The sequence below is a fragment of the Delphinus delphis genome, chromosome 19 (genome assembly GCF_949987515.2).
Source record: "Delphinus delphis chromosome 19, mDelDel1.2, whole genome shotgun sequence".
Taxonomy (NCBI): Eukaryota; Metazoa; Chordata; class Mammalia; order Artiodactyla; family Delphinidae; genus Delphinus; species Delphinus delphis.
In genome coordinates, this window is record NC_082701.1 from 43134777 (window position 1) to 43160479 (window position 25703).

At 52.7% G+C, this 25703-nt stretch overlaps 1 protein-coding gene across 1 annotated transcript in view; it reads left to right on the forward strand.

The window, feature by feature from the left end:
* The window catches only part of KSR1 (kinase suppressor of ras 1), a 148177-nt gene that overhangs the window by 66224 nt on the left and 56250 nt on the right, over nucleotides 1–25703 (forward strand). Inside the window, exon 2 of the mRNA XM_059998060.1 lies at nucleotides 14954–15094. Within this exon, the coding sequence (XP_059854043.1) occupies nucleotides 14954–15094 (141 nt within the window). The remainder of the gene's footprint in view (nucleotides 1–14953; nucleotides 15095–25703) is intronic.

The window sequence follows — 25703 nt, forward strand, 5'->3', positions numbered from 1 at the left end:
AGCCCGTGTGCCAAGCCTGGTGGCTGCCATGCTGCCCCTTCCAGGTCCTCCCGGGCTTGCTTCCGCAGGTTGCATCTTAATCGTTGTCCTGGTTTGCTTCACTCTGCTGCTTAGTCTGCTCACTGGGGTTCCTGTCACACGGGCCCGCTTGTGTGTTACCTGCTCAGCCTCTGGGGTGAGCGTGTTCCAGCCTCACCTGACCTTGTCTGCATTTGCCCCTTTTTGGGGAACACATGAGTGTAGCTTGGGATTTGCCATGTAAATGGACTCACTCGGAAACAGGAGCAAGAATCTTAAAGGAATCAACAAGTCAGAATTTAACTACTTTCAAAGATAACAAGATACATTTTGTGATAAAAATGGCTGACCACGAGTATTAACAATCTACCAGGCCTCAGTGCTAAGCACTTCACATCTCCCACCCATGAAGGTAGTACTGTTATTCCCCCATTTTACAGATAAGGAAACTAAAGCATAGAATGGCTGAGTAACTTAAGGCAGCTGGACAGCAATAGACCTGGGATTTGAACCCAGGTCTGACCATCCCTCTCCCTACCGCCTCTGGCCGGCATTCCTGGGATAGCTCAACAGTGACGTTCTGCTATCTGAGCCCTTTCTCACTCTCCACCAATGGTAGTGTGGGTGATGTCAGCCCAGTTACAGCTGAGAGGACTGCACTGGGCTTAGGGGCAGAGATCCTGTATCTTTGGGCCTTTGTGTGCTGGAGAGGGTAGTCCCAGAGCTGCCGTCACCTCAACCCCACTGCAATTCCATTCCCGGGTTCCAGGTCTGATTTCTTTCTTATGTCATCTAAACCCCACATTTCCTTATCTTCCTCTGCCCAGATAAAATGGTCTCTTAAGAGTGCTGGGAAGATTTTATAACAGAGAAGGCTGTGGGTAGTCGAGTGGCCTTGGCAGGTCCCTGGTGCAAAGAGGCGTGAATGCCCTCGCCAAGCGCCTCCCAGCCTTCCTTTCCTGAGAGGCATCTGCGGGGTCCCAGCTAGGAGTGGCCCCAGTGGGACGCAGTGTTGCAGGAGTGCTTGGTTTTAATCTATTAATTTAAAACAATTTTGTCCCCTCTGGGGGGCTGGGGGAGGGGTGAGAGCACTGACAATTGGACTGGAAAAGCCTGGGTGTGAAGCTGGTCCCTTAACACAGTAAACATCCTGTGGCCTGAGGCATGTCACTTCACCTCTGAGCCTTGGTTTCTCATCTCTGTAAATGGAGATGAGGATGATCCTCATGGGTCTGTGGGGAGGGTCGGATGGGATGATGTCTGTAAACTGTGACGTGTCGTGACCAGGTGCGAGGCATCCACACAAGCACCCATAAGCTACCAGGTCATCTCCTTGGTGCTCTTCAAGCTAGAACGGGCAGTCGTGTCACTGGTGGGGCATCCTGGCCTCACCTGAAGCTCAGCTTGGTAGTTCAGTGTCAGAGGTGTTGCTCAGACCTTGATAGTACAGAATGGATTGTAAAAGCGGGGGTAGTGCTGACCTTCCCTCTTGTTCAGAGCTGTTGGTTTCTACAGTCGGTTCTTAGCCCTGTTCCGTGGGAAGCCTGCAGACACGTCAGCAGATCAGTAATCGACCCCTGCCTTCGGACACTCGCTTTTTGAGGTCTCCCCCAACCCCCTGTCCCGGGCTCCCTGTCAGCCGTCAAAGCCACGGCCTTACCCATGATTAAGGCCCCAGAGAAAGGAGATGGGAACAGATATTGGCTGGGTGCCTGCGGCAGGCCAGCTGCTGAGTATGTCTTATCGTTTTGTCTTGACAGTGATCTTTGGAGGCCGATCTTCCCCCTCATTTACAATAGAGGAAATAAAGGCTCAGAGATATTGTCAGTGGCCCACAGTCCCTTAGCTGGTAGCAGGTGGGGGTGAGATTTGAACTTCAGTCTATCTGACTCTCCATCCCCATGATCTTTCCCAGGAAGATAGGGGAGAACTCGCTCTTTCTCTTGCAGGAACATCTGGGCCTGCTCTCTTTAAGGGGTGGCAGCTTCCTGCTCTGCATGCGGGCCGGAGGGGGCTGGCTGGACAAGCTCCTCCAGGGCCTGGCCGCTCTGGCAAGCGCTGCCTCTTTCTATCTGACCCCCTTCTGGGGGCTTTGGGAGGAGCTGGAGCTGGAGCAGCTGGGGCAGTGACTTTTGCTCCTGACAGGTGCAGGGCACCCCTCTGCCTGGGAGGTGGGGAAGGGGCAGAGCTCAAGCCGGGAGACACCTGGGCTGAGGTGCCTTTTCCAAGTCGGACCTTCGGCCCGAAGGCTTCTGGTAGCTGGCCCCTCCCCCATGAAGCACCGAGTTCTACTAAGTCAAACACACGTTGACTCATTTGCTGGTGAAACTCAGCTCCCTGGCTTCCTGCATTCCAGGGTGCTGGTATGCCAGAAATTCCCCAGACAAGCCAGCAGGGAAGTCTTGTCTTTATAGTAAAAATGCTAATAAAACATCTCTAGAATCTGCTCCTTCCTTTCCACCCACACTGCCACTGACTAAATTACCTTTTGTTCTCATTTGCTGAATTGCATTGGCTCCTTAATTGACTTTCCTGTCTCTGGTTTCTCCACACCCACTCCAATCTGTCCTCTACATGGTTTCCAGAATGATCATTCAAAAATCCAAATCTGACTACATTTCTTCCTTTGCATTCCTCCCCACGCCTGCAAGATTGATTGCAGATGCCTTAGTGTGGCCTTCCAGGACCTTCCAGAATCTTCTGGGACCTGCATGAGCTGGCCCTGCCCCCTGGTTGACTTTGCCCTCCCATCCTTCCCCATCCCCTCCAGTCTCTAGCTACTTGCTATATAGATCCGTTTTTGTTTTTTTGTTTTTTTTGGCGGTACGCGGGCCTCTCACTGTTGTGGCCTCTCCCGTTGCGGAACACAGGGTCCGGACGCGCAGGCTCAGCGGCCATGGCTCATGGGCCCAGCCGCTCCACGTCATGTGGGATCCTCCCGGACCGGGTCACGAACACGCATCCCCTGCATCGGCAGACGGACTCTCAACCACTGCGCCACCAGGGAAGCCCAGATCCGTTTCTTTACAAGGTTCTCTTGTGACTCTGGCCCTTGCTCATGCTGTGTCCCCCACCTGGGTGCCATTCCTGCCCCTTACCCTCTGTCCGTGTGCCACACCCCATGCTCACCCTGACCTGTTGAACACATCTCGAGGATTATTTCCTCTTTGATGCTGCCCCGCCCCCCAGACCCAGTCCCCTTGGGATCCCACAAACTTCTGTGGCAGCACCCAGTGGCTGTCCGGGTCTGGAGGGCCCGAGGAAGCCCCGCCCGCACACCCGGACCTTGGTGAGGTTGGCTGGGCTCGGTCGGCACACCCTCCCTCTCCATGCGGGCTGGGGGCCTCTCCAGCCTCTCCACAGGGTCTCTCCATCAGAGTGGTCAGGGCTGCAGGAGACCCGTCCTCTATTCTGTCCATCAAAGCACCACAGTCCTGCCCAGATTCAAGGGGAGGGGACGCAGATCTTAGAGGGGAGGAGCAGGAACTTCTTGGCCATCTTTAATCCACTGTGGTGGTCTGCACTCGCCTCCTGGCCTCAAGTGATCCTGTGCCTGTCAAACGGGGAGGAACAGCTCTCACCACGCCCTGCCAGGAGCAGGGCTCCTCCAGCCATTCTTTTTCTCTACAAATGCAAGACGCTGCACATCCTGCCTCACCCCACCCCCACTGTGTGCACCCCTGGAATCTGGATCGTCCTGTATCTTCTAGGGGCGGGGGGTGCAGCTGGGGGATGTATTCCCAGGCACTCAGCATCCACTACATCAGGCGGGTGACTAGAACAAGGATTCCTCGTCTCTCTGCCTCTCCCATCAGGTTAACTGTCCATTGTTACTTCAGGTCCTGCGTAATGGATATGAAGGTACTATAAGGTATCACATCTGGGGGTATAGTACACTAGGTTCCTTTTTCAATGTAACTGTCTAAGCCTCAGTTTTCTCATTTGTAAAATGAGGTTAATAGTAACAGAGGATTAAAGTGGCTATTATATGAGACAGGACCCATGAGGTGCATGGCACAGTGCCTCGCACATAGGAATATCCAATTAAAAACACCGGTAAACAGTTGTGGTGAAAATGGTCCTGGAATACAAAAATTACCTCAAAGTCGTTCATAGGCCTAAACAAAACAAAATAAAACAAAAAAAAAGGGATAAAACTTCTAGAACATAGAAGAACATCTTTGTGAAAGTGGGCTTGGCAAGGATTTTTTAGCTAGGAAGTAAAAAGTACAAACCAAAAAAGAAAAAAAATTGATAAATTGGACTTCATAAAAATGTAGCTGCTCTTTAAAATTTGGAAAGACTTTTTTTTTGTAATTTTATAAATTTATTAATTTATTTTTATTTTTGGCTGCGTTAGGTCTTTGTTGCTGCGTGCGGGCTTTTCTCTAGTTGCGGCGAGTGGGGGCTGCTCTTCTTTGCGGTGTGTGGGCTTCTCACTGGGTGGCTTCTCTTGTTGCAGAGCACGGGCTCTAGGTGCGCGGGCTTCAGTAGTTGTGGCTTGCGGGCTCTAGAGCGCAGGCTCAGTAGTTGTGGCGCACGGGCTTAGTTGCTCCACGGCATGTGGGATCTTCCCGGAGCAGGGCTCGAACCCGTGTCCCCTGCTTTGGCAAGCGGATTCTTAACCACTGCACCACCAGGGAAGCACTGGAAAGACTTTAGAAGGAATGCTTTTGGATGGCACATGGTCCCAAGAAGAATGGCGAGATACCTTCTTTTTCTTTTTGTAGATTTTCTGGAAGCAGACAGGAAGCCTTAGAAGGTTTAGAAGGAGGTTTGAGACAGTGCAGCCTTAATAAACGTTAGCAGGAAGGACTGCTTTCGGTGGCAAGTAACAGAAGATGTGACTTCCACAAACAGGCCCTTATGTCTCTCCTACTATGAGAAGTTTGGAGTAAGGTGGCTCATGTGTTTATCAGCTGAACAGTGGTGTCTGTGTGGTTCTCTGGATAACTCTTGGCAATTCTAATCTTCAAAGCAGGAAGCGGGGCTCTGGGAAGCCCCGGAGACCGTCCCACTTGTGAGGAAAGCAAACACTTCCGCAGCATTTCCAGCAGACACGCCCTCGTGTCTCATTGACCAGAACTGTCACACATAGCTAATTTCAAAGGAAGCTGGAAGTGGGGCCCAGATCATCCCAAGAGCCGTGCTGGGACCCCATCCTAGGTCGATTACATGGACGTAAAGTGAGGGTTGAGAACCGCTGACTCAGACCAGTTCATCACCGGGCACAGTGCTGCCCCAAACAGAGTGGGCATGGATATCAGCTAGGTAACGAGCAGCACCTAACGCAGCACCCATCATGCCAGGGGAGTTCGCCATCACCTTAGTCCACCCCTGGTATTCGAGGAGCTCACCTGTCCTTGCCCCTTACCCCCTGCGTAGTCCTCTATCCTTTTCCGTGATGGTCTCAGTTGCTAGGCAAACAGTCATGTTCCTGGAAAAGAAGGCCTATCTGCCCAGTATATGGCACGACCTCCTACTCATCGCAGGTGCTTTCAGATCAGAGTTTGAAGTGTCTCGCCTTCCCCCATCCCTCCCTCCTAGTGGCTTCCAGGCGCCAGGTCTTCAGGGTAGGTAAGGGAGTAGGCCCATGGCAGAAACCTACCTTTGTCTTTAGGTGCAGCCCCTGCCTTTTCTCCAGGCCTCTGCTTGATAATTCACACCCAGGCCCCCTACGGTGTGCGGTGTCAGGAATCCTCCGGGCTTACGTCTTATAATTGAGGGGTTGAGAGCGAAGCCATGCTCTGTGGGCTGCTCAACTTCAGACAGGCACGTGGAGTGTTTGAACTGGGACAAAGGCCGTGTCGATTAAGGGTCTAGTTTGTGGGGACACCACCCCTGTGGCTCCTGACACCTGCTCTCCCCCCGGTTTCCCAGCAGATACACCGAGCGTTGGGACCATCAGGGATGCTCAGAGGGTGGGCATGCTTGCTCCCCTTCGTTACCTCCCTCGGTCCGGTCAGATCTCTCTGTGGACACATCTGTCACCCCCACTCGTGTGAGTTCCTCAAGCTTATGCACTAGGTTGCTTATGGCCACGTCACAGCGCCTCTCGTTGCCAGGCGACGGGAACAGCTTTCCCAAGGACTTGTTGAATGAGTGGATGACGCACTGAGGCTCTCCTTCCTTCCCTCGTGCCATCGCTTCAGGCCCAGGGCGGTTAAGGGTTTAGAGCGGGTGTCTGGCTTTCTAGTGATTTAGTCCAGTTTGTCCCCACAGCCCCTAAGGACCGCTAGTTCTAAAAAACCCGTGTGGGTACTGGGGGCTCATAGGGTTGAACTGAGGCAGGAAGCAAACCTGCAAAGGCAGCCCTGAGACGGTTCCTTTACTGACTTTTGAAAGCCAAGGTTGCTTTCTGAAGAGCACATTCGTTTGGCCCACCCTTGGCTTCTCAGGTGGGAGCTGTCTTAGGATATTTAGGTCAGGGGAATGCCTTCCTCTTGAAAACTTTTCCCGCTGAGTCTCAAGACCTCAGTGGAGCATGAGACGGGATGGCAGGTGTTGCTGAGGAAACTCGGGTCCTTGGCTGTCCACCCTGGCCGGGCTCAAGCTCCATGTTTCCCCAGAAGCCTGCTGAGTGTTTCTAGGCCACATCAGTCCCTCCTTTCCTGCCTACCCATAGTTAGCCCCAGAGCAATTAGAACGGGGGATGCTATCTAATGGGGATGCTAACTGCACAGAGGAAATCAACAGACTCGTCAGTGCCTCTGGGCAGGGTCTCCCGCACGCACTGCTGTGCCGGCCCCTGGTACTGACACCCACCAGTGAGGCCAACGTCTGGTCCTGTTTTGTCTCAGCCTGGGTTTGAAGCTCGCATCTGCAGCTGGTTGTCAGGCTCCAGAGTCTGTAGCCCCAGTGGAGCCGACGAAGGGGGCAGGAGGCCCCGAGTTCCCAGCTGTGGCCGTCTCGCCCCGGCCTCCGTGGGAGTGGCTCCACTTGTGGTCTGGGGCGGACTTGTTTGTTTGTGTTTGAAGTCCCCCGACTCTGAGTTTTAACGTCACGGCAGGGTTGCTGGGCGGGGAGATCGTCTCTGCACAGATGCACGCGTGTGGCGGCTTCCCTGGGAGGGAGTGGGTGCGGGACAGAGGGCGTGAAGGATGGCTGGTTGCGAAATACCCGGCTTGGGAATTGAGGTCACTTTCTCCTCTGCTCGCCCCACTTCCCCTGGCATGCTCGCTCGCTCTGCCCCTTGCCCACTAATGGCAGCCCCACTGGGTACCCTCGAGACCTCTGCGAGGCTCGGCGGTGCCAGGGCCGAGGGCTGCCGCTGACACTCTTGGAGCTGAGCGCCTGGCCTGGCCTGTGCGGAGAGCCATGAGCTGCGTCATGACCTCCAGAGGCCTCCTTACAGCCTCACAAATCATTTTGCAACACGTTGGCCGTGGCAGCCAGACCAGACTGCTTAGCTGGCTGGCTTGGCAGGAGGTCCCCAGAAGCTCACTGCAGCTTTGAGGAGGAGGTAAGAGAAGTAAGGGGAACAGCCCGAGGCCTGGGCAGAGCTGGCCGGTGCCGGGGAAGGAGCAGCAGCTTCAGGGACCGTACAGGGAAGGCTGGAGTAAGTCCCAAGAGCTTTGGCGACTTCCTGAAGTTTGGGATGGGTTAGACAGGGACCTGGCCCTAGCAAGGACTGCTGTGGACGTCCTCTTAAGAATATATAGTGCGGGGCTTCCCTGTTGGCGCAGTGGTTGAGAGTCCGCCTGCCGATGCAGGGGACGTGGGTTCATGCCCCGGTCCGGGAAGATCCCACATGCCACGGAGCGGCTGGGCCCGTGAGCCATGGCCGCTGAGCCTGTGCGTCCGGAGCCTGTGCTCCGCAACGGGAGAGGCCACAACAGTGAGAGGCCCGCGTACCGCAAAGAAAAAAAAAAAAAAAAAGAATATATAGTGTGGCCCACCTGGAAAAGGGATCAGGGTCCCATAGGTGTAGGTGAGCTGGAAGCTGGCCCAGAAACTGTGCCTGCTGCCTGGAGGGCTGAGTGAGCCGAGGGGAAGAGGGTGGACGTGTGGAGGCCCATCCAGGTGCGTCTCCTCATTCTGCAAAGCATGCCGGGGTCTCCTCGAAAGGGGCAGCCCCTGATAGCGGTCAGGGTGGTGGTTAGTTTTAATGAATTCAGAGCTGGTTTGGAGCCAGGGATTGGCTGTAGCCCAAAGGGTGGATACTTGCACAACAGGACCAGAGGTGGTGGCCCATGATGGCTGAATACCTTTGGAGAGTGTAGGACAGTCTGTGACTTTTATTCAGAGGACTCATTGCCTGGAACAGTCGGGATGTGGCTGGATCTGGGGCTTGGGGCCACAGGAGAGGCGGACCCTGCCCACTACCATCCTGCTCGTGCCGGTCAGGACAGCTTAGATGAGCAACGGGGCCAGGGAGTCGTTATTTGGGGAGATGGTGTGGAATATAGAAACAGGGCGTTGGGTTGAGGTCTGAGTCCCTTCATGATTCAGAACAGTTGCAGAGTTCTCAGAGCCTCGGTTCCCTCACCTGTAAGATGAGAATAATAAAAGGCACCTTTAAGTCTCACGGGTTCATTAGCACGTGTGGTTTGACTATTGGTGAGTGACCCTGAGTGACAGCTGCACTTGTTATCGTGCTGAGGCTGGACTCAGAATTGCCTGCCGCTGTTTGTAGGCTGGTTGGGCGGGTGGCCCGTGAGTGAGCCAGGCCGGTTGCCCAGCACCCGCATCTCGACATGGTTCTTTTCTCCCATCAAGAGTCTGGAAAGATCTGTGACTTTTTTGGTTATACAGAACTATTTTGTGGGAAAAATGATATGCTTAGGAGCTTTGGGGCTGTGTGAAGGTTGGGACACCACTCTTGTACCGCAGTGCTTACCTCCTGGAACTTTCATTGAGAATCCAGGGAGAGAAGGGGATAAGGTATTACCTAAATAGAAGAGATTATCATCACTACCAGGGTTGATAATGAAGTGTTGATGCGATTTCCATAATTGAGAGAGCCCGCTGCTGTACCTGGGAGTCTGGTGTCCGTCTCCGCCTGTGCCTGGGATTCATTGCCCATTTATATTTCACCATCTGTCACCTCTGACCCGCCTGCCCTGCTTGAGATGGGAAGTCCTGGAACCCTGAGAAGGCAGTGATCTGCTCAGGGTCCTGCAGCAGCCAGCGGGGTTAGGGTGACAACCGTCTTGGCATCTGGTCACTCCTATAGCCTGGATCACAGATCACCCATAGAAGAGACCTCCCCCTCCCAGGCCCTGTGTTTTAGGGTACAGCTGACTTTGTTTGCAAAACCAGTTGTCTGGAAAGACGTGTTTTCTGCAAAGGTGCAAAACCCTGGGTGAGAAATCATCCGTGCACACAGCCGTCGCCTAAGGCCTCTCGTGTTCCGACGCCCTTACAGCTCTGGGAGCTTCTTCCTTTTCCCGGGGAAGTTTTCCTCTTTCAGTGGCATGTACCTCGGGAGATCTGACTGGTGTCTGCTCTTCAAGGGTGTCTGACTGGCCTCATCTCCATGGAAGGGATGCTCAGGGCAGCCTCCGTTTGGGAGGCCTGTTTGGGAGTCACGCCAGCGCAGCCTGGGCTGGCAAAGGATATTTGAAGTTGATCCGGGTGCCAGGCTGGGGTGCAGGTGCTTGTCTGGGCAGGCAGCATCCCCAGAGTCGACGCAGCTCCACTCCAGCCACGTCATCTGGTGCTAATGGTGGAGGTGTGAGCGCTCCAAGGAGAAGGGGTGCTCGGGTTTCTTGGAGGCAACCTGGGAGCGGGGTCTTGGCCCTTAGACCTGAAAATAAACATCCCGGCTCTGTGAATATCACCAGCATTGTCCTGAAGGCCATCGCCAGCATCTGGGTCTTCTTTAGCCCCATCTCTGAAATGGGCACGACCTCATCTGCGTTCTCCCTGTCACCCAAGGAGGTTGGAAAAGAACCTGAAGACTTAGCTGGGTGAGGACACCACCCACCCAGGCTTCCACTGAGCACGTGCTTCCTTGTGCTGGGCATTTGCTGAACATTTTACATCCATGTTTTCTCATGTAGGTCTTCACAATAGCCCTTGGTAGGGGATCATCCCCATTCTAGAGGTGGGGAAACTGAGGCTGACAGGTTAAATCTGTGTTCACCTGCTGAGGGAGTTGGGGGCGGGGGACTTTGAGACCAGGTCCCTCTGTCCCGAGAGCTGGAGTTTTTCCTCAGAGCTACACTGAGTCTTGGACGTGCTTGGTGTAACCAAGGGTAATGTTCTGGGCCTGTATTTTTGTCAGTGTTGTTCCAAGCACTTTCATATATATTTGGACCCCAACTTCCATAAAATGTTAACCCTTTTTCTAGTGAGATTGAAGCTGAGCTAAGGGGGGATTTCCCCAAGAGCCTTTACCATAAATGTCAGAGCTGGGACCAGAGCCTAGATCTTTCCGCCTTGGACACTCAGTGAGCGCCTGCTGTGTACCGTGTCTCGGTGATACCCACCGACTATTTGCAGGCTGACATGATGCTCTTCTGCTCCTTCTTTAAATCAGGCTGAGTGTCAGGGCGGGGACGGGATGCACACCCATGAAGCAAAAGGGTATCAGGGGTGGAGGAAGACTTTTGTTCTACCCCAGGTCCTCGCCTGGGGCCAGGGTGCTGATGACTCTTTCCCACTTGCTGCTGGTCCCATCGCTGAAACCCCCAGGTGCTCTTCTTTCTGAAGAATTTATATCTTGCGGTTTTGTGGTTAAGAGAAAATGACGCTACCCATGAAAAACCCTCACGGAGGCCCCTGGTGCTGGGCCGGCAGGCCCTGCTACGGCTTGTCTGGGAAAGTAGCCCCTGGGTGTTTCTGCGACTGCAACCAACTTTCTAAAAAGTGAGAGCAGCTTTATTTTTGCTCAGGTGGGAGCTGCTGCATGCCGGGCACCTCCTTAAGCAGAACCCAAATCCGCAGGTGTCGTTTCTTCTTTACGATCTCCAGTACACCGGTCCCGTGTCGGGGTCACAGTGCACCCCGACTCATCCCCTTTCCTGGTCCCCGCACAGGTGGCCAGGCTTATGGGTTGTCAACTGCGTGCAGTGAGGAATCCCTTTAAATTCTGCATGGTCCTACCTATGGGCCCCCTCTGGGCTGCCGAGTGGGGATCTCTAACAGCCTTTAAAAAAAGAAACCGCTCGCTCCGCTTTGGGGGAACGCCCCCCGGATTTTGAGACTCTCGAGCTCCTGAGCCATTACTTGCCTGATGGCATTTGTTTTCCACTGGCATTTTAATAACATGTGTGCCTGTCGGGGCCCCAGAATGTATTGTGTGTTCATTTGCCCATTCATTCAGCTAAGGTTTTACAGTAGCAGACCACGCGCCAGGCGCTGTGCTGGCCCCTGGGGATCTAGTGGTGATCAGGTGATTAAGAACACAGACCAGGCCCCTGGCTTCAGGGAGTTTCCTGTCTAAAGAAGGAAGCAGACAAGTAAGATATTAGAACCGCGCTGAGTGATCTGATGGAGGAGAAGGGCTGGGGCTGTGAGGAACAGGGCTGAAGGGCTTGGTGAAGTCTTCCTGGAGGAATGGATATCTAAGCTGAGTTGTGGAGGCTGAGAGGTCATTGGGATGAGCCTTCCTGGTAGAGTGCCAAGGGCTGCGGGCCTTGAGGCTGAAAAGGGCGGGACACGTTGGCGGGGCTGAGATAAAGCCCCCAGATACTGGCTCGTTGTCAAGGCCAGGTCGGCTGATCTCGATGTTGACCTGTGATGGCCAAAGTCTTAGCAGAATGGATGGGTTATTAATTGGCTCCTAGGGGTGCAGCCCTTGAAACACTCGGGCTGGTGACGGTCCGCCCTCTTTGCTGCTGCTATTAGCGCCAGCAGCCTGAGCTCTTTGGTTCACGCAGAAAAGAATGGTTTCGACTTTGCACAGTTAATTGACTTATTTATTGCCTTGTCTTTGGTCAGTAATCTGGCACTGTGGTTTGAGAGCAGTTTGGAGTGGAAGGAAGCCCTGGCTGTGAGAAACCTTTCAATGTGGGGATAAGGCCCCTGTGTTTTCTTCCCTCCTTCCTTCCTCAGGCATCTTTGAGCGCATATTACGTGCCAGATGCAGTAATAGGCGTGTGGGGACAGTCAAATGAGGTGGGCACGGTCCCTGCCCTGATGTAAAATAATGGGGGACTAACCTAGTCTTTGGGGGTGGTTTCCATACTATAATTCAATCCTCCCAACCAACTACAAGCTGGTATCATCCTTGCTGTTGTACAGATGACAGAACCAAGACTCAGAGATGTTAATGCACTTCCCCGAGGTCACACAGCTGTTAAATGGCAGAAGCTAGATTCGAACCCAGATTCTGTTCAACTCTGAAGCCTGTGCTGTGTCCACTGCCCCGGGAGCTCACATCTACTGGGGGGAGACCCAGTCAGAAGCTCGAACATGAACCCCTCTGTGATAGGCGCTACCAGAGAGGTGTAGACAGTGCACTCGGAAGGGGAGATGAGGGATTCTGATTAGCCCGGGAGGTCTTGCCCAGGCCAAGGACATTGTGGCTGGAGGAGGGAACGATTTCCTGCCAAAACAGTTTGAGCAGAGGCCTGGGAGTAGGGAAGTACAGAAGGTATTTGTGGAATCCCTGTAGCACCCAGGTTGGGTGGAGAGGAGATGAGCCTGGAAAAGAAAGTTGAAGCCCTGAACTTGGAATTGGCCTCTGGTCACAATTGGGAGAGATGGGTCAGAGTGGGACACGAGTGCCTCTACTTAGCCCCGTAGAATGAAAGCAGCACTTGTGTCTTCACATTCGTTAACTTTATGCTCTGAAGATGCTCCCAGGGGCCTAGGTTCCATAATAGGACAGCACATAGTACACTTCTTGTGTGGCAACCGGAGTTGCCAGCCTCAGCAGAGAGCGTTCCATTAGCCGTGTCTGCTCTGGGTACCTGAAGGGCATGTGCTGCAGGAATGCCACTGGGTTTGCCTTTGTCTAGGTTTCACTAAACATCAAAACTGTACAATGAGTGGAATTATTTTGTTCTGACTCAGTGTTTCCTCTCTAGCCATTGTCCCCACTTGCCGCTGAGCTCTCTAGATAGCAGGACTTAGCAGAGCTCAGGGCTGCAGGAGAGGGCCCGTGCCCCTGAGTCTAGCAGATTGTGAGCCTGGGACCAGATACATTTCTGGGGGAAACTTCAGAAAGACTGATGTAGAAACAATGGTTTTGTTGTCATGATGGGTCTCATTTCACACCTCATATCCCTCTAGCCATAAGCGTTCTTTAACTGGGGTCTGTGGATAGACTTCAGGGGGTCCGTGAATTTGGAGGGGAAAAGAATTGTACCTTCTTTTTTTTTCATTAACCTCATCTGAAATGTAGTATGTTGTTCAGTTTGGATGGAGGCAACAAGGCACAGCCATCTTAGCAAATATGTGCGGCTCGGTCACCAGTAGAAATCACAGCTGTTTTCATACCACGTGACAGTTGTGGGGCTATCTGAAAAAGCAGTTTGTACTTGTCACAACTTCAAAGGTATGAGACCCGTTGCTAGATATTGTTTGATAGAGATATTGCTTTAATAGAGAAGATTATAGTACTCTATAACAATTTAAAGTAATACTTTGATAAGTATATTTAAATATAATTGATTTCATTTGTAAACCTAATGTTCTGTTTTATGGATTTAAAAAGCATTATTCTTACAAAGGGATCAGGGACCTCCCCAGACTGCCAAAGGGCTCCATGGTCCAAAAATGGTCGAGAGCTCCTGTTTGGAAATTGGGAGGCTTTCTAAGTATTTGAAATTTGAAATTATTAAATGTCAGTAATTATTTTTTAGTATTGCAGCTGTGCTCACAAAAAAGAATCCTTACTCTTTAGAGAAAATATACCGAGATATTTACAGATGAAAGGAAAAGGAATGAATGAACAAGGGCAAAAACCCTGAAGGGGGCAGCAGGTCTTGGGAAGTGGTTCCAGTGGCAGGGTTCCTTTGTCCAAGACTTTGAAGGTGGTGCCTGTCTTTGGGGGAAGCTCTCAACGGGTGCCTGGGTCGCTGGGTGTCAGCCGAGCCTGGTCCTCTTTGTGTTGTGCGCTCATTTCCATCTGTTCAAGTCCACTCCACCGTCTCAATCAGCCCGCGCTGCTGGTCTCGCCCCTCTGCATCCGTCAGCACCCGGTTGGTCGGGGGCCCAGCGTTTGTCAAAGAGAATGCTAGTCTGACTTTAATTTACCCTTAGTTTTTTGAAGTTTTAGCCTTTTGAGAGTCTTTTGAAAGCTGTGGACACGCTTCCCTGGAAAATGCACAGATTCACATGTCTGAAATTTGCATACATTTCAGGGCTGGGTCTTGGTGGACCCAAGTCAGGGACCTTTGCCAGCCACGCCACAGCCCACAGGCCTGGCCAGCACTCACGGTGTGTGTGCTATGTGCCAGGCACACACTGAGTGCTTCATTTCTTCTCTGCCCCCCAGAGAGGGAGGTTTTATTATTACCCCCATTTTCTGGAGAAGGAAACTGAGACTTTCCTGGGGGCGGGGTGTTCAGTAGCTTGTCCAAGGTCACAGGGCTAGGGTGTGTCTGAGTCTTCGGATCCCAGCCCAGACAATCTGATTCTAGGCTGGAAGCAGCCTAAGTGGAAGGTTACTCATCTTCCCCAAACCCCCGTGTCTTCCGCATCGTCGATCACTGACGCGCCCCTCTTCCCCTTCCTGCAAGCAGGAAGCCCTTCTTCCATTTAACTCGGTTCTGTCTTCCGCCCAGTCTCGACAGTTACTCTCCGAAGAGCGTGGTCCCACGGGGGAGGCCGTGCCAGCCAGCCTTGGGTGGGGTGACGGGTGATGGGTGGTTCTCTAGGATTTCCTGCTTCACCTCGTTTGAATGGCAGCAGAGGGGGCACCTGGCAGGCCCCTGTCCTTATCACACGGCCCGTGTTTGCCAGAGCTCCCCATGTCATGCTCGGGGCTGCCATGTCCACGTGCCCAGAATGAACCCACTTTTCTTTCCTGGACTTCCCACAGGCAAAGCTGGTCCGGTACATCTGCAAGCAGCGGCAGTGCAAGCTGAGCGTGGCTCCCAGCGAGAGGACCCCGGAGCTCAACAGCTACCCTCGCTTCAGCGACTGGCTGTACACCTTTAACGTGAGGCCGGAGGTGGTACAGGTACGTGGGCCGGGCTGTGGGGATTGGGGTCTGGGGGTGGGGCATGGGGGGTAGTCAAGCAAAGGGACCACGCACAAACCCGAGGACCAGCTCCACTGTGGCTAGTGCCCTCTACTCAGGAAAGGGATGTGGGGGGATGGCAGCAACAGGAGGGACTCAGGGTACATGTGGCTCTAGTATGTGTCCTGGGCGCCATCGCTTTATGAGCCAGACAGCCTGACCACACCACTCATAGGTTCGCCGTGAGGACAGCAGCCGACATTTCTGGAAACGTCGGCTGTGCAACAGACACTGTGTTAAACACTCTGTGCAGAGAATCTCACTTCGTTCTCACAAAACCCTGTGAAGGAGTTACTATCATTATTGCCATTTTATACTTGAGAAAACTAAAGCACAGAAGGGTCAAATAACTTGTTTAAAAGCATACAGCTAGTAAATGATAGCTTTGGAATTTGGAAGCAAGGGTCTGAGTTCAGTTTTCTCCTGTAACTGCAGTAATATATTATTTTCTTTCCTTTGTTCTCTCTTGCCATCCATCCAACCTACCCACCCACCTACCCACTAACTAATCAACCAGTTTGCGTGGAGAGGGTCAGGGGTCCAGGACAGCTCTCACGGGGCATCAGTAAATCAATGTTTGGCAGGTGTGATTCACCCAGCCAGGTCTTTTAAATCCTTTATTTCTCTTCTAAAATCAAAAAGATGGACTCTTGCTATTGTTTTAAAAGTAATATGAATTCATTTACACTTTGGAAAACAGAAAAGGGAGGGGGAAAATCACATACGTATTCCCACTACTCAGAGAAAAATCTGTGATCATTAAGATTCTGATTTTTCCTTCTAGTCTTTTTTTTTTTTACCCTAATAGTTAAATCTTTAAAAAATCTCTAGTGGGTTAGACCTGTGCTGTCTAGTAAGGTAGCTAATATTGTGACTTGGAATGTGGCAAGTCCACACTGAGATGTGTTATGATTTCAAAGATGTAAATTCAAAGATGTGCTGAATGAAGACTTGATACAGAAAAAAGGAAAACAAATATTAACAACTTTAAAATTTTAATCTGGTGAGATGACACTTTTAGATATATTAAGCTAAATAAAATGTGATTAAAATTAACTTCATAGATATTTACTTTTTAAAATGTGGCTGCTCAAAAATTAAAATTTAAGTGTGTGGCTTGCATTATATTTCTCTAGGGCAACACTGGTTTAAACCATCCTGAATAAACAATTTTATATTTTGCGCTTATCATTTGACCTGCTAACCAGCCTGTTTTCCCCGTATTTTCACACTTGGTAACCCCCAGCCTTTTTTTAAGTGGATGCATAATGTTGAAGTGTATGTACTGTAGTTTACTAGGCAGAGGTTAATTCCGGTTGTTGACTATTATATATAACATGGTGGTTAATATTATTTAGGAAGCTATTTGTGTATTTAAGAATTTTCCCTAGGAGAGATTCCAGGACAGGAGGTGACATGAGCATAAAAGGTTTGGGGAAGGGGGTGGAAGAAGATGGGAATGAATGGGGGGGACCCACAGGGGCGCTCTCAGCACCTTACATGCTCCCGGCCCTGGCCCCGGCCCCAGTGGCCCTCATATTTGTGGCATATGCCAGCTTTTAAGAAACTGGCAGAGGGACTTCCCTGGTGGTACAGTGGTTAAGAATCCGCCTGCCAATGCAGGAGACACAGGTTCAAGCCCTGGTCCGGGAAGATCCCACATGCCGCGGAGCAACTAAGCCCGTGTGCCACAACTACTGAGCCTGCGCTCTAAAGCCCGCGAGCCACAACTACTGAGCCCACGTGCCGCAACTACTGAAGCCTATGCACCTAGAGCCTGTGCTCCGCAACAAGAGAAGCCACTGCAGTGAGGAGCCCATGCACCACAAGGAAGGGTAGCCCCTGCTCGCCGCAACTAGAGAAAGCCCACTCGTGGCAACGAAGACCAACGCAGCCAAAAATAAATAAATTAATTAATTAAAAAAAAAAAGAAAGATACTGGCAGAAAAGAGTTGGTCCATGTGAAGGTTGAGGGAAACTGTTTTGTGAGCTGGAGGTACCTTGGGCGTTATTAACAGTTCCACGTACGTGTAACACGTAATATGTATAATGTATACGTATAATAGCACATAAGACGTATAATGAACTTCACCTCTCTACATCTCTCCATCTGTCTCCCACCCACCCCCACCTGCCTCACAGTTTTCTGCCATACAGGAAGGAGATCCAAACATATAATGGTTAATCCATGGTGACAGATTTAAAATCATGGGCTTGGAGACTAGGAAGAACTGAAGGGTCCCTCCAGCTCCCCAGGCCAACCCCTAAAATTTCTCTAGGGGCTCCCCACCCCTCCCTAAAATCTCAGGATGAAGCCGTTTCCCCTCACACTCATGTCTGTAGCTTAAGTTGGAGACACTGGAGCCCCACGAGGGCAGTGACTTGCCCAGCGTCTCACCAATGTCATCCCTACTTGGCTGTGAGGGTCCAGAGTGGCCGAGGGGCTCTATGAGGGTCCCAGAGCTAGTGACAGGGACAGACTTGAGGTTCAGACCTGGGCCTGCTGGACTCCAAACTGTGCCTTCTAACTTCCTGTCTCGGGCCTGAGACATCGCTGGCAGATGGCTTTGCTCCTCAAGGGGTTTCCCTCAGATCTCCAGAGATGCAAAGTGTGCAGGAGACCCAGCCCCACCCATGTCAGTCTTTGAGACAGGAGCCAGCTGTGCCCAGGGCAGTACCACGTACCAGTACCACGAAGGCTGGCTACAGAGGCTTCTTTGGCCTCTGGGGAGCACTCTGGTGGCAGCCGGTACAGGGGTCTCCCAGCCGGGCCCAGAGGTAAAGCAGATTCTGAGTCAGGTGATGTTTGAATCACAAAGTCATGCGTGATAGTCAGAGCTGGGTGGTAAATGAGGGGCAAGCTCCTTTGTGCTCAGTGGTCAGACAGGCAGGAGAGCCCAAGAGCCAGGTGTATTTGGGAGCCAGGATGCTACCTGGCGTGGAGCAGTGGGGCAGAGTCTGAGCAGAGAGCTGTGTGGGGACGGCGGGCTCAGGATGAGACGACACGAGTGTCTCCAGTTGCTCAGTGACTCTTGCCCCAAGACGTACTGCAGACCCGCCCACCTCCCTCCATGTCTCCCTTCCCCCACCACCACGGTCCAGGCCCCCATCCTCTCTCGCCCAAACTCCTGCAGCAGCTGTGGAACTGTCTCCCTGCTTTATCATTCACCTGCTTCACTGCATTTTCCACACAGCAGCCAGAGTGCCCACGAAGAAACGTAAATTGGATCACGTCACTTTCCATTGCTTCCCACTTCTTTCCGAATAAACACCAGATGCCGCACACACTTGGACCTCTGCCCGCCTCTCTCTGGCCTCATCTCGTTCACTCTCCCCTTCGCTCCCTCCGGTTTGACCTTTGCACCCACTCTCCCGCTCTCTGAAGTGCTCTTTCCTAGGCTGATCCCGTGGACATCATTCTAGTGGCAGGTCTATTGTCACTTCCTCCAGGCAGTCTTCCCTGATGATGTGACCTAAAGGTCACTCCTGTCTTTCATTTTCTACCAATGCACCTTGGCTGATTTTCTCAAGGGCACCAGTCACTTTCTGGAGTTTACGTAACTTATTTGTTGCTCGTGGTCTGTCTCCTCTCTCCCGCTGGAGTACAAGCTCCAGGAGACGGGGACCTGCCTGTGCTGGTTGTTGGTCACAGAATCCCCTTTGAGTATTGGGCCTGATGTGATGACTGTTTGAGAAGAGGGAGGAAGGGTGGATCTCTTCATGACATGGCGGATGTCCCCTGAGTCAAGGGTTCGGTCCTGAGTGGGTGGTGACACAGGTTATTCCAGGGTCTGGCTTTTCAAGCCTATAAGATGGGCCACCGTTGGGACTATAGCCCCAAAGGTCCATGTTCCCAGTCATGCCCGGCTGCCCATGAGTCAGCCTCTGGAAAGACCCCTGGGAGAGTTGGTGCTCCCAGGGGAGGGGGCCTTCTCCAGGAAGGCCGGAGCCCCAGGGAGCCCTTCTGACATAACGGACCACCTTTCATTTATTAAGCGGTTGTGCTGGGAGGCCTCTGTGTCTGATTATGAGTCTGCACCATGACTAAGGGACTCCTGGGACCCCTCAGGGTCTCATTTTGCCTCAAAGCTGACATATAGAGAGCACACCTGGCGTGTAGTCCAAGTGCTGTGTAGGCACTGAGTCCTCGCTCTCTGCCACGTCTCTCTCCTGCCTCTTAGAAATGCCTGGGTTCTTGGCCTGGCTCTGGGAACCTGGCCAAACCCTTAACCTCCCTAAGCCTCAGTTTCCTTCTCTGTAAAATGGGGGAGTAACCCATGTGCCATGTGTTCGCTGAGGCAGTTGTGAGGGTCGAGCACTTCGAGGCCCTGTGGTGTTTGCTGGGGTGGAAGAGGGAAAATTAAGGCAGTTTCCTCACCTCATCCTCAGCTGCCATTATTCCTGAGTGAGAGTCAGACCCAACAGAGACTGTTGGAGGCTTGTGCAGCAGGCAGCTGTAAATGCCATCAGGGGAGTGGATGGAGACAGGGGCTGGCTGGGGGGCGGTTTTCTGAATCAAGAGGCAGTGGGAGTTGGCCGAGGGCTTAAGACAGAAGGCAGCACATGGGACCAACTGGAGGCAGGCCCAGTGTCCGCCTCCCACCTGCTGCTGGTCCCAAGGGCCACACATGGTCATCCTTACCACCATTGGCATCCTCACCATCACCGGTGGGCTGGAGGAAATGAGGCCAGAGTGGCTGGGGAACAGGAGGAGGGCAGGCTAGGCTGCCTGGGTTTTAAGAACCACAAGGAACCACTGGCCGGGTGTCACTCCATCTTCCCCCAGACTCCCCAGACCCTTCTTCTCAAGATTAGTCTTTTTCTTCCCCCCAGATCTCATGTCAGTTTAGGCCAGAGTGTTGGAAAGAAGGCTGTTTCCTGAATGTTGGAAAGAAGGCTGTTTCCTTTAGAAATCCCAGCCCCTTCTGACCGGGGAGGTCTGCCTTCACTCGCTGTGTTCCTTAGAGTTTCTCCTTGCCATGGGGGGGCGGGGGCAGAGTTAGAGTAGCTCCGCACCTGGCTTCAAGGCCAGCCCTGGGGCGTTGGCCTGTCTTGTTCTGTTTCTTAACCCCGGCAGTTGTGTGGACTCTGTTTTTGTTTTTGTTTTTTTTTGCGGTACGCGGGCCTCTCACTGTTGTGGCCTCTCCCGTTGCGGAGCACAGGCTCCGGATGCGCAGGCTCAGCGGCCATGGCTCACGGGCCCAGCCGCTCCGCAGCATGTGGGATCCTCCCGGACCGGGGCACGAACCCGTGTCCCCTGCATTGGCAGGCGGACTCTCAACCACTGCACCACCAGGGAAGCCCAGTTGTGTGGACTCTGACCGGCACTCACCCCACCCTGCTAGGCCTCGATGCATCCTGTGTGCTTTCAGCCAGAATTGATTCTAGAATAGGTGCAAATTTCAGAAACCAAATTTCCAAGCAGCATGAAAGCCCCATGCCTTTCCAAAGTTGACCCCACAGACAGAATCCTTTGACTTCTGAATGTCATTGAAATCATTGTTTATTTTCTTAAATAAATGTTTTATTTTGGAATAGTTTTAGATTTACAGAAAAGGTGCAGAGAGAATGCAGAGTTCCCGTTCCCAGCTTCCCCCATCATTAACATCATACGTTACCAGGGTACATTCGTGGAAACTCAGAACATGGCACTGGTACATGACTACTCATTAAACTCCAGACTCTATTTGGATTTCATCAGTTTTTCCATTACTGTCCTCTTCCTCTTCTAGGTTCCAATCCAGGGTACCACATTGTTTTTATTCCCATCCAAATTTCCTTTTCTTTTTTGTTTTTTTGTTTTAGATGCTAAAATGGGATCGTAGAATGTATGTCATCCTGTGGGTTTTTAGTCTGAATCTCATCTCTGTGTGAGTCCAGGCAAACCCACCTCATTCTTCTTTAGCCATAGAATAGGAAGAGGTTGGATTTCTCTGTGATATCTTAGGAATCGCTGTGTTGGAGGGGTGCCCACGTGTGCACATAGAGGCGCACACAGAAGGCATCAGTTCATGCCCAGAAGAAGCCAGGTGCCCAGCAGCATGGCACCTGGCATATGGGAAGCCCTGGCCGATACTTGCTGGTGAAAAGTGACGGAGGAATGAGCGAAGGTCACAGTGGGATGGAGGCTGGGGGTGCCAGACTTGAAAATGGGGTCTCTACCTGTCCTTTTTCTGTCTGGCTTTTTGGGGAAGGGATTCAAATCCATGAGGTCTGGCAATTTCCTTGTGCTGAGCTATGGGGGTGCATTGGTGCAGTCAGTACCCCCAAGATGATTTGCCCCAGGGCTGCTCCCCGAGGCCTCTGGGGATGGTCTTTGTGTGATGGGACTTGTCTCTTCAGCCTCTTTTTTTTTTTTTTAATTATTTATTTTTGGCTGTGTTGGGTCTTCGTTTCTGTGCGAGGGCTTTCTCTATTTGTGGCAGGCGGGGGCCACTCTTCATCACGGTGCGCGGGCCTCCTACTGTCACGGCCTCTCTTGTTGCAGAGCACAGGCTCCAGACGCGCAGGCTCAGTAGTTGTGGCTCACGGGCCCAGTTGCTCTGCAGCAGGTGGGATCTTCCCAGACCAGGGCTCGAAGCCGTATCCCCTGCATTGGCAGGCAGATTCTCAACCACTGCGCCACCAGGGAAGCCCTCTTCAGCCTCTTTGAGTTCTCTGCTGATCTTAAGCCTCATGGCTTCGTGACTGGGCCTCTGATTCTTCCCCCAGGAAAATACCTGCATCATATGTGTGTGTAGCCGTGTATCCATGTATAACCTCCTCCTTCCTTTTCAAAAGCACCTTCTCAGGATCTGGGCCTCTGGGGTTATCTAAATAGTATTTCAGCTTTGTCCTTAGACTGTGGTCACCAGTTTGTGGCCATACAGTCTCCTGGAAAGAATGCCCTCCTGCTGGATGAAGAGAGGGGACGGACGTGGAAGTGGCCGCAGGGCGGTGTGGCTCTTCTGGGTTTCTGGTGTGGACGAAGGGACTCTGCACTCTTCCTCCTTTTGCCACCGGGGACACATCTCAGCCCTCTGCGGCTCCAGAGCCTGCTGCAGGCACTCTGACCTGTGTGCCCACTGACTCCTCTTCTCCCTCCTCTGTGGATGCTGGAGACGGGCAGCTCTGGAGATGCCTTCCTGTCTTCACCCACCCATCAGTCCTTTGTCTAGAGTGACACTGTCCAATAGAACTTTCTGTGATGCTAGAAACATTCTATCCTGCCCTTTGCAGGGTGGTAGCCACCAGCCACATGTGGCCCAGCCGGGGACACTTGAAATATGTGTAGTGCGACGGAGAAAGTGAAATTAACATTTGTCTCTGTCATCCTGAATTTTAATTTAAATAGCCGTTTGGCGGCTGCCGTGATGGGGCAGCACAGGTCTGGAGCCCGTGCCGGTGGGGCCGTGTGCTGAGAGCCGGGATGCTAAACACGCTGTCCCCAGTGCCAGGAGCCCTCAGGCTTGGGGGAGATGCACGATCGACAGCTGGCACCGAGTGCCCGGACGGAAGCCAGCCTGGGGTCTGTGGAAGCCAGCGGGCACACTCACCGTGGGTGCTGGCCGGGGGCTAGCCTGGCGGGAAGGGGAAGGACACACTGGACGGAGGGAGGGAACAGTAACTGCGAAGACCCCGGGGTCTGGGTCTCAGAACGCTGGTGCCGTCCTCACAGGAAGTGTTTGCAAAGGGCTGGTCCGGGAGGAGGTCGGTGAGGAAACAGGGCTGGTTCGTGGATCTCTCCATGAGTGGAGCGTAGGGATTGGGGTTTTATCTGGGAGATCATGGAAGAGTGTGTGCATGAGAGAGGAAGACAGAAAACATTAGGATTGTTTGAAGGAAACTAGAACTCCTCCTAGTGAGAAGGCTGGGTTCATCAGGGCTGGTGGGGCAGGTGGGCAGGGGTGGAAGGTGAGCCAGTGCCCCTGGCTGGTGAGGAGTGGGGAGCAGGTCTGGAGGGTTGGGGGGCCTTCGGGACGAGGGAGTGAGCAGGAGACTGAGTTTAGAGGCAGGGCCCCTTCCCCGGGCATCTAGAGTCACACGCTGTGACTGTTTCCGCCCCCTTCCCGATCTATAGGTTCAAAACTAAAAGTCGCAGCTTCATGTTCTGGCTGCAGCTGGGGAAATGATTTCAGAGCCCGCTGGCATGGGGCCACTTTTTTTTCTTCAGCAGTTTCCCTGTTGGTAGTTGTTAAAGGAAGTGGCAAGCGCTGGCTGGGATCAGTGCTAGCCGGGAGCGTGGGTGATGTGGAGGCTGGATTCCATGGACCACAGGCTCCCTGAATAAGGTCTCGCTGGTGGTGGTTTTTTTTTTTTTTTTTTTTTTTTTCGGTACGCGGGCCTCTCACTGTTGTGGCCTCTCCGTTGTGGAGCACAGGCTCCGGACGCGCAGGCTCAGCGGCCATGGCTCACGGGCCCAGCCGCTCCGCGGCACGTGGGATCTTCCCAGACCGGGGCACGAACCCGCGTCCCCCGCATCGGCAGGTGGACTCTCAACCACTGCGCCACCAGGGAAGCCCTGGTGGCGTGTTTTGAACTGAAGATGCAGGTGGGTCCGGTAAGGGGTTTTTGTGGTGGCCCCGACTAGGCAGGTTTCTCTTTCCCCTTTCCTCTGTCCGTGCATTCCCATGTGTAAAGTCAGGCCTTCTCCTGGGGATGGGCAAGAAAGCTGCCTGACCTCTGCCACCATCTTGGTTTCCCATTAGCTGGGAGTGGCTCTAGCTCTGTGGGCCCCGGGATGTAGCGGGAGGCTGTGTAAGATTAGACCAGAAGAGTGAACAGGTATTTGGCTCCCGGGTTCAGCTTTAAAAGACGTGAATCCTGCCACCCTCGCTCCTAGCGTCTCCTCACATCCCTCTTCCCATCCCCACCCTCTCCCTTTGGGAGCCAGAGGCCCCGCCATCCTGACAGCCTTGCTCTTTGGCATCTGGGAGCCTCCTCGGAATGCAGCACACACCCTCGCCCGGCCACATGCAGGGATCCAGGCCAACGATCAGCCCCACCGGCCTGGGGCTGCCGCCATGCTGAGGAATTGACATCTTGGGCGCTGACCTCAGTACCAGCCCAGAGCGGCTGGGAGGTGGAGGCCTGCGTGGTGGACTGGCATGTGGACATCACCCAACCAGTCGGGGGAAGACCTAAAGTTGGGATATGGGAGGCAGAGGGCAAACTACAAGGCAGCATTTTATAGATACCATCCTCTTTAATCCTGATACCTTGGGTGGGGGGTGGGAGCCGCGGGAGAAACACTGTGATCCCCACTTTATAGCTGAGCAAACCAAGGCTCAGAGATGTTGAGCGACATGGTAGCGTCACACAGCGAGCCGACAGGCAGGTCAGGATTCAAACTCACGTTCTTGTGACTCCAGATCCAGGCTTCCTTCCCCTGACAGATTTTGTCCTCTGACGTCTTACCCAGAATAGCTCAGCCTGGGGCTATTGTATGTAGTTGTGTAATTGAATTGAGCTTTATTTCTTTCAATCTTCCTCCCTCTCCCCTCCCCCTCCCTCTCTCTCAATCTCTTTCTTTCTTTTCTTTTCTCCTGCCTTTCTCCCCTCCCCCATTTTTCCTTTCTCTTCCTCCCTCCCTCTATCCTTCCTCCTTTCCTCAATCCCCTCCTTCTTTCTTTCCTTTCCATCCATTTATTCTACACCCAATGATCACTTACCTTGTGCCAGGTACCCAGATTAATTACCACAGGGGATTCGTTGATGAGCAGAGTGCAGTCTTCCCTGGAGGGCTTACAGGGTGGTGGGATGTACACGTCTCCAAATAACCACGGGGCAAAGCAGACTGACGGGTCCCCAGGGAAGACAGGATGAAACATGGGGGTGACACAGAGCTGAGGGCGTGCTCACGTTTTCTCCTATTTGTCCGATCATGCGTTCGCCCAGTGAACGTGCACTTACCTCCTGTTGTGTGCCAGGTGCTGCTCTAGGCATTGCCTGTGAGTTCCTGTCCTTACAGGACTTGCAGACGTCACTCTTTCCCATTGATGAAGTGACTTATTTTTCTGATCATGAACCAAAGTGCCCTCTTTTAAGCTCTGAGTGAGGAGGTGCGCCTGATTCCTAGAAATCTGAAAAATCGTGAGATGACTGCTCTGCTTAGCCTGTACCGGTTGGCATTTTTGAATGTTGAGCCCATCTCCTCAATCCTTTAGATTTCTGGGCTGCCAAGCCCAGCGAAAACTGACGAGACCGAAAGTCCCATGTGGGCAGGGACCTGGCTGTCTTGTTCACTGCTCTACCGCCAGTGCCTGGCGTGTAATAGGTGTTCTTGTTGAATGACTTAACCTAAATAAGATTATCCAAAGAGTTTTGGTCTCTTAGGTCTCAGGAACTCTCTCATCTGAGCTAGTGAAGGTTGAATTGCAAGGGTCTCTGGGGAGGACTTTAGGGGCTGCCGATGGCCTGCTGTGGCCTGGGGTTCCTGAGCTGCCTCTGCTTTCCACTGGCAACGGGTTGGACTTGAGCAAGACTGTGTGCCTGTAGCCTCCTCTGGGGCCACTAGCTCCTGGGCTGTCAGCTGTCCACCTTCTCCAGGGACTGCCTCAAAGGCAAAATT